Source organism: Buteo buteo, chromosome 19, assembly GCF_964188355.1.
Source record: "Buteo buteo chromosome 19, bButBut1.hap1.1, whole genome shotgun sequence".
In the NCBI taxonomy this organism is placed as follows: Eukaryota; Metazoa; Chordata; class Aves; order Accipitriformes; family Accipitridae; genus Buteo; species Buteo buteo.
Window position 1 is genome coordinate 4,795,940 of NC_134189.1, and position 23,123 is coordinate 4,819,062.

A 23,123-nucleotide genomic window follows, 5' to 3' on the forward strand; every position below is an offset into this window, starting at 1 on the left:
ATCCTCCAGTATCTTTGTCAGCATTTCTCTAGATTGAAATAGTTACAAATACTTTACTTCTTACTTCATTTTGGTATGTTGTTTTACCTTCTTTCTTTCTCCCCCTTCAATACTTTATTAGCATGCAAATCTGAACACAGTTCTGCAGAGGGCTGTGCTGGCCCAGCAATGCTTAGGTGCTTGTATTTGGGCCAAGCCTGAATGGAAAGCAGGCTCAGGCCTCCCAAACTAGCACCAGCAGAGAAACAAAGGCTGTAACACCAAGTCCCATTCTGTTTTGCTGCTTTTGTGAGCCCCAAACCACCCCTACGCAAAGCCCCATCAGCCTAGTGTGATGCCCAAACCCTAGCCATCCCCGCACCTCTTATGCCTTAACAGGAGCCCTTTTCAAGCCAAGACTGTACAGCAAAATCTCTTTTCCTCATGCTGAGAAACGCAGCTGACGATGGGGTGCAAGCAGCTCTTGCCCAACTGTTGTAACTGAGCAAACTCCCCCGTCCACCCGCAGCGGAGTGGTACCTAAACACCCTATGGGCCAAAACCGCCCTGCCCCAGGGGGATGGCACGCACAGACACACAGCTTTTGTTAGCCACAGGCACGTGAAATACCACTTGTTTCTTCCACAAAGCCAGCCCAGAAGTCGTACGTCGTGTGAGGGAGGAGGCTGCCAGGCACAAACCCAATTTCCTTCACCCCACCACGGCCCAGGCCTGCGCTCGCCTTCATATGCCCTCGCCCCAAGGGGACCGGCTGCCCCAGCTGCTCCAGCCCTGAGGCAGACGGCTGTGGCACACGGGGACTCGACCGCTCGTCTCCGCCAGGCTGGAGCATCTCCAGCCCTCACGGCGTTGCACCCTGCCGGTCCTGAGGTAGGGGTGAGGGAGCGACAGGCCGTAAGCAAGCCGGCTGACCAGAGAGAGCCTCCGACCAGCCTCGGAGGTGAAGGAAGCGACCGGCCTCCCCTCAGGCGAGGGCGCGGGGCGGCGGCTGGCTGCGGCAGCGCTCTCCTGGGCGGGACGCCAGGGGGCGCTAGCAGCCGCCGGCTCGCCGCCCTCCCGCGGAGGAAGTTTGACCCTCGGCGGCTCCTGTCCGCCGCCCGCCGCCGTTGAGGCGGCGTGACCCTCGGCGGCCGCCGTCGGTTCCTGCCGTTGACCGGGTGAGGTGCCGACCGGGGGCGCCGCCGCCATGAGCCGCAGCTACAACGATGAGCTGCAGTACCTGGACAAGATCGATAAGAACTGCTGGAGGATCAAGAAGGGCTTCGTGCCGAACATGCATGTGCGTGAGAGGGGGTTGGGGGGCGGCCCGCCCGCGGGAAAGGGGGCCGGGGGTGGGGGGGGGGGCTTGGCCCGGTGCCGGCCGCCCTGACACCTCTCCCCGCAGGTGGAGGGCGTTTTCTACGTGAACGACCCCCTGGAGAAGCTGATGTTCGAGGAGCTGCGCAACGCCTGCCGCGGCGGAGGTGCGTCCGGCGGTGGGGGGTCCTCTGACACGGGGAGGGGGGGTGTCTGTCCTGAGACGCTCCTTGCCGTGGCCTCGAAGGCCTCGCTGAGCGCCTGGGTTCAAACCACGCTGTTCCTTGGGCCCTGAAGGGACCAAGCTATAGCAGAGACAGCGGGGACAGGCCCGGTGCGTGTCCCGGCTGGGGGGTCTGGAGAGGCAGCAAACAGGAATGAGTTCTCTTGCCTTGCCAGCCACTGCAGCCCGTTGAACACATCCTGTGCCCAGATCGGCTGCCCTCTGTGCTCTAGAACATTCCCTGAATGCCTGCTGTCGGAGTTTGCTTTGGTGGGGGTTATAGGCCAGGCCTGTTTTTATTGTGTGGGGCTGGAGTGCAGGACTGGAGCCAGGTCTAACAGCTGGGCTGGTGGTAGCACACTTCTGTTGTTAGCGCAGATCGCTCTGCGTTGGTACTAACACAGCAGAGGGAGGATTTTAGAATAATGCCTCATTTAATGAAATTGCAGATCATGCATAATGCTAGGTGCTTCTCGCCAGATTAGAATACTTGGTGGTGGCTGACTTCTGACTTGCCAGTGTTTTGAGCAAGCTCTTTAGAAAACGCTTCATCACAATTACCAAAGTAAATTATTAGATTCTTTACATTATCTTTTTCGGTTTTTCAGGTGCAGGTGGTTTTTTGCCTGCAATGAAACAGATTGGGAATGTGGCTGCATTACCCGGCATTGTTCATGTGAGTAACTCCTGTAAAGTATTGCTCTTTTTTTCTTCCTATTTGCCACTGATTATTGCCTTCCAAATGGAAACTCCGGTGTGAGAAGGGGTGTGGACCAAAGCTCTTTTCAGGACAGTCTGTGTGTTAGGAACCTTTTTCTGAGTAGGGAGTGCTTGCAAGGACAGGGTATAAAACTAAGTTGTCAGAAAGGGAAGTATCCGCTTACTTCATTGACTGCCTTTTGACATGAAGTTTTTTAGCTTTGCTTTATCCTGTTTCAATTTGCCTGAGCCACCTTTCCCCCACTGCTCATATTGTCTGTTGTTTTTGAGTTGTCTCTGCTGATCTGGAATGCATAGAGAAGTGAGGAGAGGCGATATTGTTGTCTGTATTATTGCTGCTGCCTTAATGTTGGTAGTGAGCTTTCCCATGCACTCAACACTCCTTTCCCTCGCCCCATGCATTTTTGGAAGCAAAGCATCAGATATGATGATGCAGGAGGAAAATAATAGGCTGGGTCACTTTTCAAGAAGTGCTAAGTACAATGTGAAAATTATCTTTTTCACGTTCAATATTGCATATGTTAGTAAGTAACAAATAACAGAATTTTCTTTTTTTAATTGTTTCTCTTGGTGACTTGGCAAAAGTTTTGAATTGCTGGCTGTAAGAAAAGGCAGCCCATCATGCTGTTAAAATGCCTTAGTGGTCAACCAAAAACAGAGTAAGGTAGAATAGTAACAGCCTCTTAAAATGGGAATTTTGGCAGGTAGTTCGTAGAGGACATGTTAGGATCACCTGGCTATTCAAATCTTCACTTTTTATTTCCAAACCAAGAGAGTTTGTGGTGATGGCAAGGGGAGGCAGAAGAAGCACATAAACCCACTGAAAAGTACTGGGTTTTTTAATGTATGGTAACAGTTTGAAAAGTTCCAATTTCTGATAGTTTTCTGGGTGTTTGAGGCTTTTGTTGTTTGTTTGCTTAAATAGATATGGAGTGCTGTTTGTGGTGTCCTAATCTAAACTTGCCTGGCTGGACACACTTTGGACTTGTGGAGCTCTGTAGAAGCATGCTCTTGCTTTCTTTAATTAGTAGTAATATGAAAAGGTGCAATAAAAAGAATTCTTTTATAAATTAAAATGACACAGCTCCTATCTCTAGCTGTATTCAGTCCATGTTTTGCCCATTACCTCTCTCAATTACTATCCTTGTCTGGAATTCCTTGTGTTCCTAGGTTTCGGCACCAAAAAGACTGTGATAGGTTGACCCTGGCTGGGCACCAGGTGCCCACCAAAGCTGCTCTATCCCACCCCCCACTCCACCCTCCCACCCCCCCCCCCAGCAGGACAAGGGAGAGAAAATATAACAAAGGGCTGATGTGTCAAGATAAGGACAGGGAGAGATCACTCAACCAATTACCATCACGGGTAAAACAGACTAGACTTAAGGGAAATTAACTTAATATATTACCAATCAACCAGAGTAGGGTAATGAGAAATAAAACCAAATCTTAAAACACCTTCCCCCCCACCCCTCCCTTCTTCCCAGGCATAGCTTCACTCCCAAATTCTCTACCTACCCCCCCCAGCGGCACAGGGGGACAGGGAATGGGGGTTACGATCAGTTCATCACATGTCGTCTCTGCTGCTTCATCCTTTTCACGGGCAGGACTCCTCACACTCTTTCCCTGCTCCAGTGTGGGCTTCTCACAGGGTCACAGCCTCCTTCAGGAATCCCCCTACTCTGGCATGGGGTCCTCCACGGGCTGCAGGGGGATACTTGCTCTGGCGTGGACCTCCCTGGGCTGCAGGGGGACAGCCTGCCTCACCATGGTCTTCACCACGGGCTGCAGGGGAATCTCTGCTCTGGCGCCTGGAGCACCTCCTCCCCCTCCTTCTTCACTGACCTTGGTGTCCACAGGGCTGTTTCTCTTACATGTTCTCACTCCTCTCTCCAGCTGCAGTTTCTGTGCCTGCCACAACTTTTTTTTCCCTTCTTAAATCTGTTCTCCCAGAGGCACTACCACCATCACTGATAGGCTCGCCGTTGGCCATCAGCAGGTCCGTCTTGGAGCCAGCTGGTATTGGCTCTGTCGGACATAGGGGAAGCTTCTAGCAACTTCTTACAGAAGCCACCCCTGTAACCCCCGCCCTCCCTGCTACCAAAACCTTGCCACACAAACCCAATACGCTATCCTATCTGGATATCATCCTAAAAGGATGACTTTTTCCTGCCTACAGGGTGCAGTATTTGGTCAGTGTTCAATGACACAGCTAAGAAGAGAAATTGCTGACTGTTTTGTGATTCCACTCCATAGCACTGAACTCTCCCCTTGTTACATTTACAGTATTTAAATATTGCAGATGGTCCTAGATGGAACTTGGTAAAGACAAACTGATCTTCACTCTTGTGTTTCTGCTTTATGCTACTCATAAGCTATTGCCTACCTACGTTTTGAATGCAAGGACTCTTGAGTCCAAGAAAAAGCTAGGTTAGAATTCAGTTTGAGATCACAATCCCTACAGTTAAATGTTTCAGCTTCTCTTAAGTTTTCTTGAGATCTGGTCAGTGGAGCTAAGGGGGCTTCTCAGCTGACTAGCCACTAGGTGTTTGCTTCAGGGTGAGATCTGCTCTCTGCTTTCTTTGACTGTCTCTGTCATAACTGCAGGAGTTTAGATACTTACCTGAATTGATGTGTTTACTTCGTCTTCATCTGAACATCCATCCAGTCTCTTTTTGGTATATTTGTTTGCAAATGTGACAACCACTGCCACAAGGCAAAGCATAACCAAGGTGACTCTGTGCAGCATGGAGTTTCATAAAACTTGAAAATTTCCTTCATTCTCTTTCAGAGATCAATAGGCCTTCCAGATGTCCATTCTGGCTATGGGTTTGCCATTGGCAACATGGCCGCCTTTGATATGAATGATCCTGAAGCAGTGGTTTCACCAGGTAAGGATACACTGACTGAACCTGCACCAAGAAGTATCTGGGATTTCAAAATACCTTTTGAAATGGCAGGTCATTACAGTACTTTATATGCAGAACCAAAGCAAAAAATACTTGAATTATAGGGAGTTAAAAGGTGCTTAATTCATGCACTCAGAACCGTTATTCTTTATGGAGCAGGTGGTTACACTGAAAACATCTAAACAGTCCAGAGAGAATTGCCCTTGTGTTTTTGGCTTGGGCTTGTGATACCTCCTAGTTTTGAAGGGAGAGCACTAGACTTTGAACTTGGGTTTTGCCAGGTTGGTAAAGAACTGACGCTTTTCTTTGAACAATGTTTGAGAACATCTTTTGAGAATATTTCTACACTTTATTAAAAATGTGACCTTAAAATATGTCTGTCTTTATTAAAAAGCACCTGGGTCTTTAATTACTGGTGGTCTGGAGATGCTTTTGTAGTTGTCATGAAACATGATGTTCATATCAGGTTTGCTTGAGGCAGTTCCGGTGTTCCTGATTGACTTGAACCCAAGATCTCTTAGTCTGGTATCCCCCCTCTGACACTAGTTAATACCAGAACCTTCACAGTAAAGATGGCATGATTGATCTTTCACATTTGGCTTTGCCTTGCAGTATTTATTTTTATTGAATAGTAAGAGTTAAGGAAAACACTAAGAACTGAAGTTTAATGTTCCTTGTAAGTATATATCACTTATTATAACTAGTTATTATTTATTCCTGTGAAGTTTCAAAAATGACTTGCTTTCAGGGACTTGCTTTTGAGAACATCTTACATCAGGGAGCCGTGCTAAGATCTGTCACTTTTCTTCTGACTGTAGGCAGAAGAACAGGAACATCCTCTCTACTTTCTGTGGACAGTATATTTTATAGTTGTGTCTCCTTCTCTTTGTCTGCTTGCTGGAGCAACTTTGTAAACAGAGACCTCTGTAGGCAATTGTACACCTGTGTCTGTAGAGCGTGTGCTTGAGACTGAAAAACTGTTTGAGGTTTTTTTTTTTAGAGTTTTCAAGTTTTTCTCTACAAGACTACATTTTTGGCTGTCTTGAAATCTGAGGCTTCATGTAAATCTATTAAAATGAAGCTTAATGCAGTTCTGCTTTTTCCCCAGTATTGTGTCAGAAAGAAGGTGTAAGATCACAGGAGTCAGTATGTAGTCCCTGTCAGCAGGGACACTGATTTAAGATGAATATTCAGCAAGTGCTCACCATCAACACACTTTCTTTAGTAACTCCATGGCTTTTTCTACACTTGTAGGTGGTGTCGGTTTTGACATCAACTGTGGTGTCCGCTTACTACGTACAAATTTGGATGAAAGTGATGTGCAGCCTGTGAAGGAACAGCTCGCCCAGGCTATGTTTGACCACATTCCAGTTGGTGTCGGCTCCAAAGGTGTCATCCCCATGAATGCCAAGTAAGAGAATGACTTTGTGCGCACATCACTAGAGGGGACATCTCTCCTGTTTATTTTGATGAAAGCTTCATCAGTGGGAGAACTTAAGAAAGAAAAAATAATTCTAAACCTCTTTCCATTCTTTCTGCATATGTGCTTCACCAGGAGGTCTGGCATAATCATCAGTACACAAAGTCAGCTGTTTCTTCCCCCATTTAAAATGCTGAAATAACTGAAAGTTCTTGAAAGGTTCTCATTTCTTCTGACAGAAAACCTCCATGAATGTAAAGGTATTTTTTTTTTAAAGGGATGTGAGAGAAAATAGGATATTCCACACACAACAAAGAGGAAAAAGTAATGACCTATCTAAAGTTAATATATTTGTAGTGCTTGATTTTCATGAAGTATTAAGAAGTTGGAATTCTTGTTAGGGGAGTTGGGGGCTGAACGTAAAATCATAGAATAATTTAGGTTGGATGGGATCTCTTGAAGTCATCTCATCCAACTCCTTGCACAAAGGAGGGCTAACTCTGAAGGTGGGTCCAACACCAAAGTTACATCAGGTTGCTGAGGGCCATATCCAGTGGAGTTTTGAGCATATCCAAGGATAGCCACCTTATGTAGGTGTTTGGTAATTGCAGGGATTTGGAAGAGGCACTAGAGATGGGTGTGGACTGGTCTCTCCGGGAAGGCTATGCCTGGGCAGAGGACAAGGAGCACTGTGAGGAATATGGAAGAATGCTTCAGGCTGACCCCAACAAGGTTTCCTCAAGAGCAAAGAAGAGGGGCCTGCCTCAGGTAACGTTATGTTTCAGGAGGGCTGTGAGTGCTCCCAGGGTTCGAATATAAAGGTTAGCAAGTCGTTCTCTAATTTTGTGTCTTTTCTTGAAACTCTGCCTAACATTTCTGGGCAGGGAGAAAGGTGAGATGGTGGGGCTGTTTCTGAATAATTCTTGACAGACCTGTAGCGGAGCGAAACAATACTGGGCCTACCCAAGGTCCCCGGGGCCATCAGTTTTTCCTCAGTTAACACCTGGTACTGGAAATCATGTCTGGTGGCATTTCCCCATCCAGATGTAGTTTTGTTTTTAAGAGACAGACAGGTTATCCTGCAACTTTTCTCCTTTTTTGCTCAGTAAGTTAATAGCAGCACAATCTGTAGATCCTGGTCCTTTTGTTTAATCGCAGTCTTGTTCCAACAGTAAAAACAGTTATAAATCTGAACAAAGGGGACAGTGATGATGCTACTATGTTCCACTTCCTTTCGGTTTATATGGGGATTTTTTTTTTTCCTGGAAAAACTTTTCTAAAACCAAAACCTTGCTGTAGCAATTTGCCCTATTGCCCATATTCCCATAGCTCTCCCCTGTGCTCCCAGAGGCTGCTTTACTAGCACTGTCTGATCAGCATGTTGTGATTGGCAGCTGGGGACCCTGGGAGCAGGAAATCATTACGCCGAGATCCAGGTTGTGGATGACATTTACAACGAATATGCTGCCAGGAAGATGGGCATCGACCACAAAGGGCAGGTGTGCGTGATGATCCACAGTGGCAGCAGAGGTCTGGGCCACCAGGTTGCCACAGGTACGATCTGACTGTCGTAGGTACGTGGAGTGAAGCAAACTCCTCAGTATAGTCTTGTCATCAACAGTAAATTGCAGCACCAAATAGCATTTCTTACAGTGTAATTGTTGAGTCTATTCTGAGTTGCCTTGAAAGGGCTTGCCTTGAATTTTGTCTGCTTGATCTTGCATGTGTTTGCAAGCCTTTTAGCAATGATAAGTTTAAAACCAATGTGTTAATTGTCTTTGGTCATGCAGAGTATTGATCTTGCTATTATGTGTCCATGCGATGATAGGATAAGAGATGGCAGACTCATGCTGGAACATGGGAAATTCCAATTAGCTACTAGAATTTTTATTTATTTTTTTAACCATTAAAGCGGTCAAATGCTGGAACGGGTTGCTTAGAAAGCTTGTAGAACCAGCATCCTTGGAGCTACTGAAAACTTGACTGGATAAGACCTTGAGCAACCTGATCTAGCTGGAGCTGCTTTGAGCAAGTGATAGGACTACACAGCTTCCAGAATTCCCTTCCAAACTAAATTGTTCTATGATCAAGAGAGTATGGAGATTTTCACTGAATCCTGTGTCTGGCTGAGGGGCTGTCTTGATACGTATTTGCTTAGGACAGTGAGTCCATAATCTCTGGTGTAACAGAGGCAGGCATTTTCGCAGCAGAAAAAGAAAGACTAAATTCTTGGATCACAAAAAAGTGTTACATATGCGTTTATTGTTTTGAACCCAAATGAAGTGCTTGCATTATTAGAATTTATCACTAGATTGAACCACTTTTTTCAAAGTGGAGAATTCTTTCTGGTACACCTGAGCCTCTTAACTTTTCTTTCTAATTACAGTCTTGGGGAATGCTGTTCGCAAACAATTGATGATGTTCTGCCACAGATTTGCTTTTGCATTTGAGAAGCCATAGGTTTGACCATCGGGCAGATGTGTTCAGTTTTAGAATATAAATTATTCAGCCATGTTAATCTCACATGTTGAAACAAAATTAAGAAGTCACTTAGTCTTACTGTGTTTATTTCCCAGATGCGTTGGTGGCTATGGAAAAAGCTATGAAGCGGGACAAAATCATAGTGAATGATCGCCAGCTGGCATGTGCCAGGATTGCCTCCACAGAGGGACAGGATTACTTGAAGGGAATGGCAGCTGCTGGAAACTATGCATGGGTCAACCGCTCTTCTATGACTTTTCTAACAAGACAGGTAGGGGCAGAGTTGTCTCTGATGCAAATGTTGTGGTACAAATCTCCAGCTTTATCCCAGACATATGGAAAACGCAGTAGCTGCAGTATTTAAAGTAATTTTCTTTTTTGTGCTTTTTTAACTGTGTTTTCTGGAGAGACTTAAACAAAGCTGCAGTCATGGCAATCCATCCAAAACCTCTCAGCATCACTGGATTGTATTTGCAGAAGCCACTTAGGCAATATTTTTGAAAATACCTCAAACTGGAAGAGGATACAAGAAAATTGTTTTTACGCTGCTGAAGCCATCTTTTCAGATTTGCAAGAATTTGTCTAGCTGATATCTGATTGAATTCCAGTATTAAAACTCCCAGTGGGCAGATAAACAATCTAGACAGTCCAGTTCTGTCACGCTTAGCACTGTTATATTCAATTCTGTTGTGGCTGAATTTGACTGAAGTTTCTTACCTGCCTTGCCAAGTGGTCATTGACTTATCAGTGAGAAACACTTTCAAGCAGATTTGTTGCTTTTGATTCCTAAAAAGACTGTAAATCTTCCACATGTACACAGCAATTTTCTTCTTGTATTTTAAGTCCTGGTTTGCTTTCTTTTCAGGCCTTTGCCAAAGTCTTCAACACAACCCCAGATGACCTTGATATGCATGTTATCTATGATGTGTCTCACAACATTGCCAAAGTGGAGCAACATGTAGTGGATGGAAAGGAGCGGACTCTGCTGGTGCACAGAAAAGGATCAACCAGGGCCTTCCCTCCTCACCATCCTCTTATTGCTGTCGATTATCAAGTAAGTTTAGTTGTGGGAGAAGGAAATCAGAAGAGAATTCTGGATTAATGAGACAGTTTTAGGGTCCTTAACAGAGATCCAAATGCAGTGAGTTCCCTTTTTGAGCTAACAGCGCTAGAACCCTAGTGGGGTTGTTCTGCTTGTCTGTGTGTTAGATCTTTGGGACACTGAGCGCCCTCTTCTGCTCCACACCCGCAATGGTTGGAAGATCATGAAGGGAAAGAAGTGCTTCATACCTAGGGCAAGCTTCAGTGATATGCCTTGTCTCTCTGTTGGACACAAGTCTCTTGATCTGCTGCTCTGCATCTTTCAGTGCAGTTAGTTCTCCAGAATCCTTGATACCAGGCACCCAAGGCAAGCAGGGATGCTCTGAGGGAATGTGAACTTGCCCTCCTTTTCTGGAGATAAGGTTCCTCTCAGACTTTTATTAAGAATGAGGTTTTTAGGCTTTTTCTTGTGAATTAATACTTTGCACCCACAGCTGACTGGACAGCCTGTTTTGATCGGCGGGACTATGGGCACCTGTAGCTATGTTCTTACTGGCACAGAGCAAGGCATGACCGAGACCTTTGGAACTACTTGCCATGGAGCTGTAAGTCAAAAAGTTATTTCAGGAAGGGATTGGAATGGGACTGTCATCCAGAGAACAGGGTTGTTCAAAGTGTGATTCATTTGTTGGTCATACAGGTAAAGAGTAGCCTTGCCACAGTAATCCCAGCCCAGAAGGACTGCAGGCTAGAAGTCCTCTTTGCCCCTTCCTGAGGAGTTTTGACTACTGCTGCAGAAAATTTAGAGGGTGCTGCTTTATACAAGGCAAATGTTAGGATGAAGATGTGGAGAATGAGCTCCTTTTACCAAATTCTGGTATCTCTGAGTTAACAAGAAGGATTAACTGTGCTGAGGCTGTCCATATAAAACTCCTCAGTAGTTAGAAGAAGGTATTTCCTCCCCTGTTATTTACGGTGTGAGACAGGATGACTGAGGAAGATAAATAGCTTCCAGCATCCTGAACACTGTCTGACAGTTGTTTGCATAAAAAGACACTTGCAGACTAGCATGTTATTGCACACATGGAACTTTCCTAGCCGTTGTACGAGATGTGGGATTTTGCAGGAGCCCATCACCTAAGTCTAAATTCATTTCCCATTTTGTGGCTTGTTGTGGTCTGTGCTCACAGCCATTCGGTGTTTACTTATAATGTAATAATGTTTTTCATTAATAAGAAAGAGTTCTGTTTTTCCAAACCGCTACAAAAAAATAGAACTAACATAACTGCTGTCTAGGGTCGTGCACTGTCTCGAGCCAAATCTCGACGTAACTTGGACTTCCAGGATGTATTGGACAAGCTGGCTGACATGGGCATTGCCATCCGTGTTGCTTCTCCCAAACTGGTCATGGAAGAAGTGAGTTTAATACTTTGTTATCTGAGAGGGAAAAGGGAGTCTTGCTCCTTGGCTGAATGACCCTTCCTGACTTGATTCTTCGCGGTGCTAAGTGATCACTAGTATTCTAAATATACAGCTTGTGTGATTCCCGATAGAGCTATCCATTTTTTTGGAAAATAATGTGAAGTCTTCCCTGTCCCTAAAATCCTGCTGAAAGGGGAGATGCCTGTTTTGACAGGTTTTGGGGGGGGTGGTTTTTTTCCTCTTCTGCCTACCGATAGGCATAATTACTATTAACCTTGAGAAGTCTTTGTGTGACCATCACAAAAGTTGTTATATTTTATGGATTCTCTTCTTGAATTATGTTCTCCCAGCTTTAAACTTAGTTTACACTGCAGCTGTCATGTAGATTATTAGCCGTGTACGACAGCTTCGCCCCTTTTAAGATGAATTCCTCTATTTGCTCAAGAAGAAGAGAACTCGGAATGGCTAGAAAACTTTGAATATTAGTACTTCCAGTTCCTCTGCATTAACATGATAGAATATCTTTTCTGTTCCCAACCTCACTCATAGAAGCATGTTGATCATTTGGAGCTATGCTGTTATGGGTGTTGGTGTTGTACAAACATGTTGATCGCATTAAAATCTCTATTTAAGAGCAGCTTCCTTGTCAGAATGCTGGAGGGGGAAGCTCTAGAGTTCAACCCTGATTCCTGTCACTAAGGGGCAGTAAAGATAAATCTTAAAGGCTATCTGTAAGGAGGAAGTTAGAGTGACTTCCTGCCAGGTAATGAAGCTTGACATTCTCACATGGACTGGATTATTTGAGAATATAGGGAAAACTGAACCAAAATAGCTAGTATTTTATCTGAAGTGTGGTGAAAGCTTATTTGGAAAGCTAAGTGTCTTATACATTTCTTAGATATGTAAGGTGGCCAGATTCTCAATGTGTTCACCCACTTCTACACCCTCAATTCATATGATTCTATTTTCACAAAGAGAAAAGGGGGTATCAAAAGCCTATATCTAACTTCCTGTGACTTCAGGTTGTTTATAGTTTTGTCTTTTTTTCTTCTCTCTCCCCACTCCAGGCACCAGAGTCTTATAAGAACGTGACAGATGTGGTTAACACCTGCCATGCAGCTGGCATCAGCAAGAAAGCCATTAAACTGAGACCTATTGCTGTTATAAAAGGCTAGGAACTGATGAGGCAGCAGAAACGCACCAACATCTCCAGGCCTTAAACAAAACTGACTAGAACCATCATCTTCCCACACCTCTTGGACTCTGTAGGATGCTCAGATATCACATCCTTGTTCTGGAAACACAACAGTTGAGCATACCCCTACTTTTAACCACTCCTAGGCATAATTAATGCCCCCCCCCCGTCCTTGTTCTATGGTGTTCTTTTCTTGTGAGGAAAGGGCAAAGAAATAAGTAAGTCTTGGTTTTTATATGCAGTCCCTCCCTCGTTTGCCTGATGATTCCACAGGCAGGACTTCAGACTTGCCTGAGTTGTCACTAATTGCTGTGCTGCAAGACCACCTCCATCAGCGAAGATGGTGTAGGAACCAGGCCTGCTGTCTCCACACCTGAGTGCCTGGAACTCTTTCTGCATATAGAAGTACTCTGATAGGGTATAGTGCTTCTGGGCAGGGAGAGGTTGCTCTGTTTGCAGATACCTTTATGCGTAGTCTATATTGTTGCATGTTTTGTGGCAATTGGGTAAGAAATCTGGAGTTGGGAGTGGTCTCTTGCTTGGGTTGAGAGGGAGTAGCTAGGCTTGAGGCACAGTCCTCCCCTCTTCCCCACACTCTCTCATTTAACACAGCACCTGGTGTACTTGGCTCAGTACAAGTAGGTGTTCCGCAGTCTTCTGGAAATGCTAGTAGGACTGAGTATGTTGCTTTGAGGGGGTTTGTTTGCCCAGTAAAAGTTGTGATTTAACAACTTATAGATGTGCTAATCCAACATTTTGCAAATTCCTAAGCATGTAGAAGTTGGATTGGATAATATTGCTCACTGTGTCCTGCAGCTCTGATTGAAGTGAGTCCAATTGCAGGGCCAGGCCCAGTATGATGTGACTTCTGATGTTTCTTCTACATTCATTAACCAAGACTGGAGAGGAAGCTGACCATCCCCACTAGATCATTTTGAGGATTACAAATAAAATGGGAAGATGGGCACTGCAATGTGTCTGTGTCATATTTATTCTGTGGCTAAAATGTCTGTTGTCCACTTTTAAGTACATAGGTGAGCTTGAAACCCATCACATTTTGTGACTTCAGCTGATGGATCTTGCAGAGAAATGTGCAGATGGCAGAATTTCTTGTAGGAGACAAGGGCAATGCAGTGCTCTTTCCTTAACTTGGTTATGACAAGAGTGTGATAGCCATGATTTGTCTTTCTCAGGGCCTGCTGGGTCTGCCTCCCTGGATAAGGAATCGAGCTTGCTTGTATGCAGACACAAGGGGGCAGCTGGAGGAAAATAAAACCTCAAAGCAAGAGTGGAGCCCTGCCAGGGACTCATGTAAAAGGAGCAGATAGTGATTGATGGACTCAAGTGCCTTTTGATGAAACATCCCTTTAAGTTTAGGATCTTAGCTGAAACCTGTTATCTCAGGAGGCATAATGGCATTTTACTGACTTAATCACTTTGTGCTTATTGGTTTCTTAAGTTCAAATACTGTATTTGCTGCAGGTTCAGAAGCGGCACATGCAGTAATAGTCACTGCTGTGAGTCCTTGTGGGTCTGACTTTACAGACAGTTTCTTGTTTTCCCCTGCTCTCTCCGGTGGAATTGTTCCAGATTGCCATTTCTGAGGTCTGAGACAGTTGCTGAATTTAAAAAAAAAATCATTTCACTTAGAAAGGTGAATTAGCCTCCAGTGACTGAAAGACAAATTGTTGGTCTCAAATCTGCAGAAGTGTATGTTCCATGCAGAAGTTTCTGTCTATGAATATTTCAGACTCTGATGTGGAATGCAAGGAAACCCTTAGAACATTCATATTTAAAAACAAAGAAGCATTTCTCAAACACAGTTCTCCTTTCAACTTTCACCTACCATTGCCATTAAGAGACAAATTTCAGGTTTTTCCAACAAGCAGAAATCTTGTGTACCATGGAGGTGCTCTCATATGTATGCCTTAAGTCTCCTGATCATCAGCATTTATGCATTAGCATTCAAGAATGCAAGAAGTGCTGTCAATTTTGGTTTCCTGTTGCAAAGCCAGTACTAGTTTTGGTTGTATGTTGTGCTGCATGGAGAAGAGTGCTCGTTTCCTAACCACCTAAAAAAGTAAGAGTAAAAATGTAAGGTGTCTCCCAGTTCTTTGTTTAAACCTGGATGTTTTCCTAATTCAAGTCTCTTTTTTCTCTAAATAGGGCTGTCCACTAGCTTTTTTTTAATCTGCATTTTAAAAAATAAATTTTAAAAATTGGTAGATAGGGAAGGCACACAGTATTAAAATTCATGTGGTGAAATACAGGTGGATCTGCAGAAGCATTTTGGCAACACCAAAGAGCCAATGTGGTTATTGAACCATCTCTTTCCACAGAAGGTTACTGAGAACTTGGAAATACCTGTTAACGTATGATGTGCTTCCCTCCCTTCCCCAAAAGACTGAAAAAGCTTTGGCGAATGATTGTTAGGGTCTTTTTTTCTTCTTTTTTTTGGTGGGAAACTGCAGGTAGGAGGTCCACATCTACACCACACCCCTGGAGCTGTTGCACACCTCCGTCCGACCTCAGGCACTCGTCTATTCCCCGCGGAAGTGTAGTTGATTCAGTCGTCTGTTTGGTGACCTGCAGCAGGTTTGCTGGCCTTGGAGCTTGCACAGGGTGTTTGCACTAAGTCTGCCTTCAGCCAGTGCAATAAAACCAGTCCTTGGATGCAGGCTGCTTTTTAGTGAGAGCAGATAGCTCACTGCATTTATTTTAGACTCTGCTTGAGAACAAGATGGTTTAACTTACAGACTAGACCTGCCAAAACAGAGCTACTGCCTCTGGGAGGTGGAAGGTATCATCTCTGGTGGTGGCTTCGATGGCACCTTCCTTCTCTCTGTGCTCGCAGGGCTTGCTGCCGGGACTGGTGCTGTGCAGCGACAGCGAGCATGGGCAAGCGCTTCCTCTCTCGCCAGGAGCTGGCTGTTTGCGGTGCACTTGGGGGCTTCTGCAGGTGCTGTTCCCATCTCTGTTAGCGTAGCATTAAATAGCAAACAGAAGAGCACTTCAGGTCTTTGTTGCTGGTGGGTGACTCTTTCAGAAAGCCCTCTAAATGCAGCCGGGGGTGCCGATTGCTGGGGTGGGGTGTGAGGCAGAAGGGGCAGCCCTCAGCCCCCAGGAAGGCAGTTCCTTCCAGCAGCGCTGCAAATGGGGACCCGTGTTTCATTTGCAATAATGGATGGGAGAGCTGGGGTGCAGCTGATGGCCTCCTTCTCTGTGACTTGGTTAAACTTTGCGTACTCCAGGGCTCCCAAACTCAGCCTCCCCCAAGGGAAACCAGGACTCAGCAAGGTACACGCTTGCAGTGCTATCTGCTGTGGTATATTTGCACTGTATTGCACACCCCACTGGTTGGGAGCCCGCCATCTAGCCTGTGTCACATTTATCACCATCCTAAGTCTCCTGGGAGGTTTTTTTTTTGTTGTTTTCCTCTGCTCTGACTTTCCTCTCCCTGCTTTAAACACAGCTCCGCACCCACCGCTTCCTCCTCCGCTGGTGGTCCCAGGCTGGTGTTCTGGCCCAGGAGGAACAAGTGATCTCTGACACATCTCTGGCGCTCTCTCCTCTGCTCTCCTTTGTTCCTCTCAAACATAAACACACTTAACTGGCCTCTTCTCTTCTCCCTCCGCCCCCCCAGTCTTCAAAGCGATCAGACAAAGCAATATCCCTCCAGCAGCATGTGCCAACACGCTCCCCTGCTTTTGCAGAAGGAAGGCTTCAATTAAGCAGCGGGCCCTGCCTGTACCTGGCATTTGCTTTGCTCTCTTGAGCCCTGTCCTAGCGCGAGGGGGTTTGATCACCAGTGCCTCTGGTTTTCTGCCTGGAGAGGTGGCGGTGGGAGGTGTACGGTGGAAAAGCAAGGAGAATTGGAGCTCCCCAAAGCAGGTGCCTTGTCCCCTGCACCGTGGGAGGGAGAGGAAGGTGGTAACCTCCTGGCACCCACAAAACACCAATAATTATGCGGTTTCTGGTGGGGTTTTGGGGGTTTTGTTTTTTAATTGCAATATGTAACGGGAGGGTAGAGGTCATTCCCTGCAGCGGGGGGAGTGCCGAGAGGGCACAGAAAAGCCTCCGATCTCCCCAGGCAGGTACAACTTGACCTCCTTGGGCACCAAGCAAGCAATCCCCAGCCTCAGCCGCTGCTGCTGGCTTTCATGGTGCTGAGCACATCCCCGTTTTACTTGTGCCCTCATTCCCAGAGCTTAGCAGACTGCTTTGGGTCACGTTGTATATAAAGTTCAGAAACCAAAATAATCACTAGTCCTAATTGCAGAGATTACGACCAGGAAAGGGAAATGGAGTCATCTGCCAGCACTTAATCTAACATTTACTAGCTTAGCAAAAGATACGCGGGGGCTGGGCTGCTCTTCCTTAGATATGGAGGTGTTGAAGTCAGCCTTGTGATGGAGCCTGTTCCTAAAAAGAGGTGCCAGGGGCAGCCTGGATATTGCTATTCCCCCACCCCAGCTGAGCTACAGCCAGCACCCTGCTTTCTCCTTGGGCTCAGCTTTGCCAGCAGGCGGTTGGAAGGGAGAAAAGTTTTCCTCCTTTCTCTCCTCCCTCAGTGCCTGAAGAAACTGAGGCACGGACCCCTTTTTTCCCCCTGTGCAAGTTGTGCCTCGCACCGGGGAGGCGAGGTGGGAGCCCAGGGTCTTCTGCTCTCCGTTCTCAGCCGCGGCGAGCCAGCATGGGATGGGAAGCCAGGCAGGTCGGGCTTTCTGCTCTTCCCTGCGAAGTGCAAACCCAGGGAACCTGTTCCCCTGCCGTGAGTTAGAAGGGGAAGAAGAAATAGATGGGGAGGGGGCACCCACGGGCACCCAAGGGGAAGGAGGGGTGCAGGTCCCCCAGGGGAAGATGCGGCGGTGGGGGATGTGTGATAAGGTCCAAACCCTGATGCATTCAAGCATTATTACCTGAGTCAATTAAGCAGTAGGAGATTATCAAACCTGAGCGCCCTCATAGGGAAGAGCCACCCAGGGAGAACAGCAGCCAGCTGGTGGTTGTGAATATACACACTTGAGGACAAAATATTAGGGTTTTATGATAAAATTTAAGGAGGAAAGGAGGGAGATGCAAAGCAAGCAAATACAAAACAAGCAAATACAGTACTTGAAATAATGGAGGAGGATCTGGATCTCGGAACCCTGCCTGTCCTGCCGTGTACAAGGGATTGCGTACAGCTGGGCCTTAGCTCTTCTATGTCGGCACGAGCACCCAGGCGTACTTCTGCCCCAAATTGTTGCTCTTCACCCCCCAGGGCAGAGGGAAGGACATAGACCAGCCACCAAAACCTCCACGGGCCCTGTGGGCAGCAGCATCCCCCTCTGGCAAGCAACCATGAGTTGCTTTGTGTTACAGCAGTCGGGTCTCCAGGTATCAGCGATGTGTTTCGTTTCAGTCCCCAGATAGCAGGCTCCAGGTTGTTTGGCCAAAAAATAATAAAATTCCATAACTTTTTGTTACCCTTTTTGCAGTTCCAGGCAGAAGGAAAAGGTGGGTTTCCCAGCTGACGGAATGCCTTGCCGACAAATCACCTGGTTATCCAGTTCTTGGCTTCTAATTGTAACCTGTTTGTGCTTTTAATCTGAAAAAAAAAAGCAAGCCGTTGTTTTATTTTTGACTAATGCTTATTATTGTTGGGCTATAAATTTGTGGCATTCACAGACAAGTTATCAAGCTTTAAAATCATAGGTAGGCTGATCAGTTCCTCCACTGTTTCCCTGCCAAATCCTTCACCACTTCTTGGATGAGGAAGAAAAAAGTATCACTGTAAACTATTTTTTCCCTGGAGGGTATTTATACTGTAGCTGTTTCTAAAGGGATTTTCTCCATTCACCTCTAATAGGAGTGTTTTTTATTAGGCAGGTACAGAAAGGACTGTGACGAACACTTTTTTCTCCATTTTGAGTATTTTGAGTATTTTCTTCTCCATTTTGAGTATTTTGAGTATCTTTGTATTTTGAGTCTAGCCCAGAAAGGGCTTTCTCCACCTCCTTCCCGACATAAGCCTGTGCATGTTTGCAGGACCGAAGCCCTTCCTTGGTGGGGGGGGCTGAGCCCTGGGATGGAGGGGAAACCTCTCCACCCATGGAAACCTTTTTACCCAGCCCGAGACATGGGGCTGTGCTGGCAGGAGGGTGCCTTTGGGTGCAGGCAGGGCTGTGCAGGCAGCGCTGGGTGCTCTCCTCCCCTAGGAACCTACAAAGCCGGTGGGAACCTCCATAGTGCAGAGCCCCCCCCCAGGGAAGGGCTCTTGGGGTGGGGAGAGCTGCAGCATCTGTAGGGCAGCCAGCCAGGCCGTGGAAGGCGAGCAGGGAGGGAGAGAGATCCTTGTTCACAGGCACGTGGCGTGCCAGGAGCTGCACGCTGGTCGGAAGAGGGCTCGTCCCTCCTGTTCCTCCTGACCGTCCCTGCCCCAGTTCCAGGGCTGCAGATGACCTGAGCAAGTCCTCCAAAAATCCCATTAGTTCAGGAGACACGCAGGCTTCTGGCTGCTCTTCCTGCCAGACCCCATGAACAGTTCCATTAATGGTCAGTGGATAAGGCAGAAGTTTTATCTTGATCGAGAAACATGAAGCCTTGTTTGTGAGACAAATATTCCTTTCCTTGTCTCTCGGGTAGGAATTTGAACTATTTGATGATTATCAATAGCAGCCAAGAGCACCATTGCTGTCTCCTTTCCTCCCTGTTGCCCTGGCAGAAAGCAAACTCTGTCACAGATAGGTTCCTGGAGAGAAAGGTTTGGTGTATGACTGAGGCATTTGGGTACATCTCTGGAGAGCAGTTTTCAGTGCTTTTATCCACCACGGACTTGTCCAGCCTGTACCAAGTCCCTTCATTTTCCTATGTCTCAGTGCCCTATCTGCAAATGGGGATAAATATTGCTTCCTTTACTCTCACTTTTTATCAGTTTTTCCTATTTAAATACCAAGCTCTGATTCAGAAACCATCTCCTTCCGCACCTGAGTGCTGCTGAGCACCGCAGCACCTCTCTGCAGAGGGTGACCCTGGCTGTCCCGTGCTCAGTGCCAGATGTGCACCAGCCCTGCGTGCCCCTCTTCTGCAGCATCTGGCACTGCTGGAGGGATGGGTTCATGCCTGTCACGATCTAAACCGAAAGCAGAAGAGCTTGTAAATTGTTCAGAATTTCAAGTAGTCACTGCAAAACTTAGAAAAGTTTTTTGTAGTCCTCTAGCTACAAAGCAGAGCCTCTGAGCCAGATCCTCACCTTGAGTTCAGTGCCAGGATAAGGTGCCTAAACTCCTCTGTGCTCTGAGGATACAGGACCCAGACTTGTGTGAAGTGCTAAACATGCCACCTCGCTTTTGCTACCTGCACGTGTTCCTGTGCTAAGGGACAGAAGCCGAGAGAGCATCAGGTTGCTCAAGGGGATGTTTGGGTCCCACTGCCTCCATCGCAAAGAGGATGAAGACACAGCTTCTTGTTCCTGGCGTGCAAAACCCCACTGAGTGGCTCCATAGATGCAGCCTTGACTTCTCTTTGCAAGAGGAGATGACAGCACGAGAGCAGGCTGAAGCTAGCAGAGGGGTGAGATGTGGACAAGAAGTGCTGGGAGGGCAGCCTGGGAGACCAGAACTGCCCTCTGCAACCTGCAGCGTGCCCCACGCAATGCCCGGGAGCTGACCAAGATGCTGGGGAAAGAACGTGCCCTGCTGAGCATCCAGGCTGTGCTGCTGCCCAAAAAACCAGCCACGAGGGAAGTCGATCAGCGAGGGAGAAATGGGAGCTCATAACTGAGTTAGTCCTAATATTAATGCCCACCGCAGAGGCAGGGAAGTCTTCTAGGGATCTTCCCACCATATTTCTACAAGCCTGTCTCAGCAGAGACCAGTGTCGTTTGGAGCAGGAGATTCAGGAAAGGGGACTGGGACAGTCCTGGAGGATTTGAGTCCTCCTTTATCTAGACTCTGGACACGTTCTGGGTGTGAAGCAACTTAACAAAGTTTTTGGACATCTTCAGTTGTGCAGACAGCCAGCAAAGGCTCTTGGAGAACTTCTCCTGAATGTCCCAGTGTTAGGGCAGAACTGCCCCCGTCTCCCTGACTCGCAAGGCTCATGTCTGGTGTGGAGGAGTGGTGGCTGGGCTGGATGCTGAGGTGTAAAATCATAAACCGATGCAATAAAAAAACCCATGCACGGTAAGAGAAAATAATCCGGTGCAGCTTCTGGCTGGCTCCTGTTCTGTCTGCCCAAAGGGATTAAAGCTGTGCACAGGGCAGCCTTAAGCAGAGAGGTTTCCACCAGTGGCCTAAACCAGCTCCCTCTGGCTGCCCTCCCAGTGAAGGCAGTTTTTCAGGGCAAGCTGGGGTGTCACGGGGTGGTTTTCCTTCAGCAGATTTTTTTTTTTTTTTCCGGTAAAGCATATTTGACTTATCTAGACTTCACATCAAATTCATCAGGGGGTTTAGTCGGGAAGGTGGGAAAGGGACAGCGTTTGACTGACATTTTCAGCGGGAAACATTTCAGCAATGTATGTCAGCATGCAGGGTTTCATTTCGCTTTACTTTGTTGAAGGACTTCAAAAAAATCCGGAGATCAAACTAAAACGCTGCACTTCGGGGAACAAAACATTTAAGGGAGGCCTTCGGTTCCAGCAGGAAAACAAAACAAAACGAAAACCCTTGTGGATCAACCGGAAATTATTTTCTCCTTCAGCTACTCGCGTTTGCCGGGGAAAACAAAATTAAAATTGGGCCGTAAGGAGCGAGAAGAGCCCCCGAGGCCTCCCCGGCCCCGAGTCGGCCGCCGTGTGAGGGTGAGGAGTGGCCTCCGCCATCTCCGCGGCCTGGCGCCCACGTCCCCTTAGCTCTGCCCTCGCCTCCTGCGTCCGCCTTCCTCGGCCCGGCCTCCGCAGCACGGCCGGGGATGAAAGGCTGGATTCGGTTTGTTTTGCGTTCAACCCGCCTTCCACAACGCCCGGCGGACCCACCTCCCCCCTCCCCATCTTTGGTGACTCAGCCAAAGAATTTTAATCTCCATGGTCTGTCTGTAGTTGTAAAATATAATACCAATGGAGTTGGGCTTGTTTATCCCGAAGCCATGAAACTGTTGTCAGAAGAAATTGATACACACTACTGAGGGGGAAAAAAGTGCTGCTGCTGGGGAGGATTTGACTCGAGACGGCACTTCAAATGGAAATTTCCCTGTTTGAAGTGGATACGTTTTTCTTCTCCACGCCTTTCATTTCTTTTACGCTGCAGGAGTGAGGACTCGCGGGGTCCGTTTGCGGAAGGATCAGCTCCACTCGTCTGCAGAAGGTTTCCACCACCGGGCCGCAGGTGCCCTCACCGCTCGTGGGAGCCCTGGAGAAATGGTGGCTTTGGGGTGAAGGGGCTGGTGAGGGTCGGCTTGGGAAGCGCCTCAGCCTCTGCCCTCCTGCCCCACGTCTGCAAGGCAGGAGCCCTCCCCGTCTGGCCGGCACCGGGCACGGGGGGATCTGCCCCCGTAAACACCGAGCGTAGCCGAAATACTCCACATCAAATCACAGGGTCTTCCCCTTCCTTCAAAGATATCTGAAGCCTAAAAGGAGCAGATCAAACATGTAAATTTGAAGTGAGATTAATTATATATTTGCAACTGGAGGGGGGGGAAAAAAAAAAAAAGCCATTAAGGTTTGTCTGCATTAACTATGCCCGTGGGGGCGTCTCTTTGTCTTTGCATGCGATGATACTTCATGAGATACCGGGTCTGGTTCCACCAGCTCTCTGGAAAAGCCTTAGAGGCTTCAGAAACTCTGCAAATGTGTTTCGGCAGGAGGCAGACAAGGAGAAGGGAAGTGTCGGCATCGCTTCCTCGGAGCACCGGAGCAGCCTTTGTTGAGTGGCTGGAGGCTACTTCTCGGCTCCCAGATTTCAAACAGGTATAATTATCACTTGGATAGGGTTCAGGACTCGGAGGGAGCTGCCAGATCTTTCATGAGGGGGTGAGTTTGTCCCACTGGATCTAGGATAAAAAACAAGAAAGAAAGGAGGGATATGAGTTAACCATGTAGGTGTTGTCTCACATCCAGAATGTGCCGGGTAGAATATACTCCTAGTGCTGTCCGATAGCCTGGCTTATACATGCTTTCCCTTTGGGGCATCTGTGTTGTAATATTTTTACATATATAACCTGGCTGAAACAAAGAGGTACTGGAAATTTCTCTATAAAACCTATTCTCCAAAGAGTTCCATCCCAAGGAGTCTCAGAAAAAATAGCATCTGATCTGCCAGGGATCTCACTGACTCTCCAGAGCTTTTGAGCTTTTTTTACTCTGCCTTACTTCTTGGGCAAAAAAACCCTGAGACTGTGAATGTGCTCTTAGTGCCACCTTCCCAGTAGGCCCATGTGGATGAAACCTTGGGATCCTTTCCCAACACGTCAACAGGCATCTCCTTTAACTCACTCTAAACT

The 23,123-nt window shown here is 47.1% G+C and overlaps 1 protein-coding gene across 1 annotated transcript; it reads left to right on the forward strand.

Annotated features, from left to right (window-relative positions):
• The first annotated feature begins 1,074 nt into the window (after positions 1–1,074).
• On the forward strand, positions 1,075–13,677 carry RTCB (RNA 2',3'-cyclic phosphate and 5'-OH ligase). Its single transcript, XM_075050938.1, has 12 exons — positions 1,075–1,279; positions 1,385–1,463; positions 2,128–2,195; positions 5,028–5,127; positions 6,400–6,556; positions 7,177–7,333; positions 7,960–8,119; positions 9,142–9,317; positions 9,912–10,100; positions 10,582–10,692; positions 11,384–11,503; positions 12,577–13,677. The coding sequence occupies exons 1-12, from the start codon at positions 1,187–1,189 to the stop codon at positions 12,682–12,684; spliced, it is 1,518 nt and encodes a 505-aa protein (XP_074907039.1). The 5' UTR covers positions 1,075–1,186; the 3' UTR covers positions 12,685–13,677.
• Positions 13,678–23,123: the final 9,446 nt, after the last annotated feature.